The 1,437-nt window shown below is 51.2% G+C and overlaps 2 protein-coding genes across 2 annotated transcripts in view; both read left to right on the top strand.

Annotated features, from left to right (window-relative positions):
• Positions 1-1,334, top strand: part of Pmar_PMAR028163 (pyruvate:ferredoxin oxidoreductase/NADPH-cytochrome P450, putative) — a gene marked incomplete at both ends in the record, with an annotated part of 5,394 nt that extends 4,060 nt beyond the window's left edge. The window contains one exon of the mRNA XM_002774114.1: positions 10-1,334. Coding sequence (XP_002774160.1) covers positions 10-1,334 — 1,325 coding nt within the window. The remainder of the gene's footprint in view (positions 1-9) is intronic.
• A 75-nt stretch (positions 1,335-1,409) lies between these two features.
• Pmar_PMAR028162 (hypothetical protein) overlaps positions 1,410-1,437 on the top strand; it is a gene marked incomplete at both ends in the record, with an annotated part of 162 nt that continues 134 nt past the window's right edge. Inside the window, one exon of the mRNA XM_002774113.1 lies at positions 1,410-1,437. Coding sequence (XP_002774159.1) covers positions 1,410-1,437 — 28 coding nt within the window.

The following is a 1,437-nucleotide window of genomic DNA, read 5'->3' as shown; positions in this document are numbered from 1 at the left end:
ATCTCGCAGACTCGGCTGACAGTGACGATCTTCTGGTTCTTATGACTTCGACTTGTGGTGATGGTGATATGCCTTCTGCGGCGACTGCTCTTTGGGAGGATATGCTGCAAATGGATGGTTCCCAGAAGCTTGCAGGTCGCTTCTGCGTGTTCGGCCTCGGGGATAGCTCTTACGATAAATTTTGTGCAGCTGCGGTGAAACTTGAAGCAAGGGTGGCTGAACTCGGCATGAGCTCCGTCATTCCGTTGGCGAAGGGAGATGATCGTGCCGAAGATGGATGGGCTACTGCCTTCGATGAATGGCTGCCGAAGTTGTGTGAAGAGGTTGGTGCGAAGCCTGAAGACGAGGAGGAACCTGAGGCGCTCTTCGAGGTTACGTCCTTACCTGTCACTGCTGCTGACAAGAGCCTTCCCTACCAGCGCATTGTGCCTCCAGGATCTCAGGCCGTACCGGTTCTAGAGAACAGACGCTTGACTCCGGAATCGTATGAGAGGGATATCCGTCACATCGCTCTGGACATCTCGGCTGCTGATTTGCCCTTCCGTCTCGGTGATGCCATTACCCTTTACCCGAAGAACTTGGAGTCGGACGTCGACCTACTGTTCAACGAAATCGTCACTCATCTTGATCGCAACGAGATCCTCTCTGTTAAGTGTCTGTCCGATGACGTTCCTGCCAGGCTCAGGTCGGCTTTCAAGTCGCGAATTCCTATGAAGCAAATCTTCGTAGAGTTGTTGGATATCTTCGGCAAGCCTACTAGGAGTTTCTATCGCCAGCTGGCTCGTATTAGCAAGAGCGAGGAGGACGTTCAGGTTCTCAACTCTATCGCGAACTCGGACGATCGTTTCAAGGAACTATTGGGCAGGAGTGTGTCCTACGCGGATGTGCTTCGCAGATTCCCGAAGTCCACTGAGTCGATGACGCTGGTTAACTTCCTTGAGATCATCCCTTTGTTGAAGCCTCGACTTTACTCTATAGCCAACAGCTCTTTCTACACTCCGAACAAGGTCGAGCTGACTATTGTTATCAACCGGTGGCAGAATTCCGAGGGTGATCTCAAGACTGGCACATGTACACGCTACCTAGGGTTCAGCAACGACAAGACCATGTGCGTTTCCGTTGCTAGTGGTACATTTACTTTCCCTGAGGATGAACATACACCGATGGTCATGGCAGGGCTTGGTACTGGTATCGCTCCTATGCGAGCCTTTGTTCAGGATCGCATGTACAAGAAGCAGGTCCTTGGGATCGAAACTGGCCCGATGGTGGTATTCTATGGCTGCCGTCACGAGAAAGGAAGAATTCCTCTATCGCGAGGAATGGAAGAAGTTTGAGGAAGCTGGTGTGCTAACAAAGATGGTCAATGCGTTCTCGCATGATCAAGATCATATGATATTCGTGCAGCACAGATTGCTGAGAATCCCGAGCTTATCTACA

The sequence above is a fragment of the Perkinsus marinus genome (genome assembly GCF_000006405.1).
Source record: "Perkinsus marinus ATCC 50983 genomic scaffold scf_1104296958686, whole genome shotgun sequence".
Lineage (NCBI taxonomy): Eukaryota > Perkinsozoa > Perkinsida > Perkinsidae > Perkinsus > Perkinsus marinus.
Note: the sequence above shows the minus strand (reverse complement) of the source record. Positions and strands in the feature narration are given on the sequence as shown.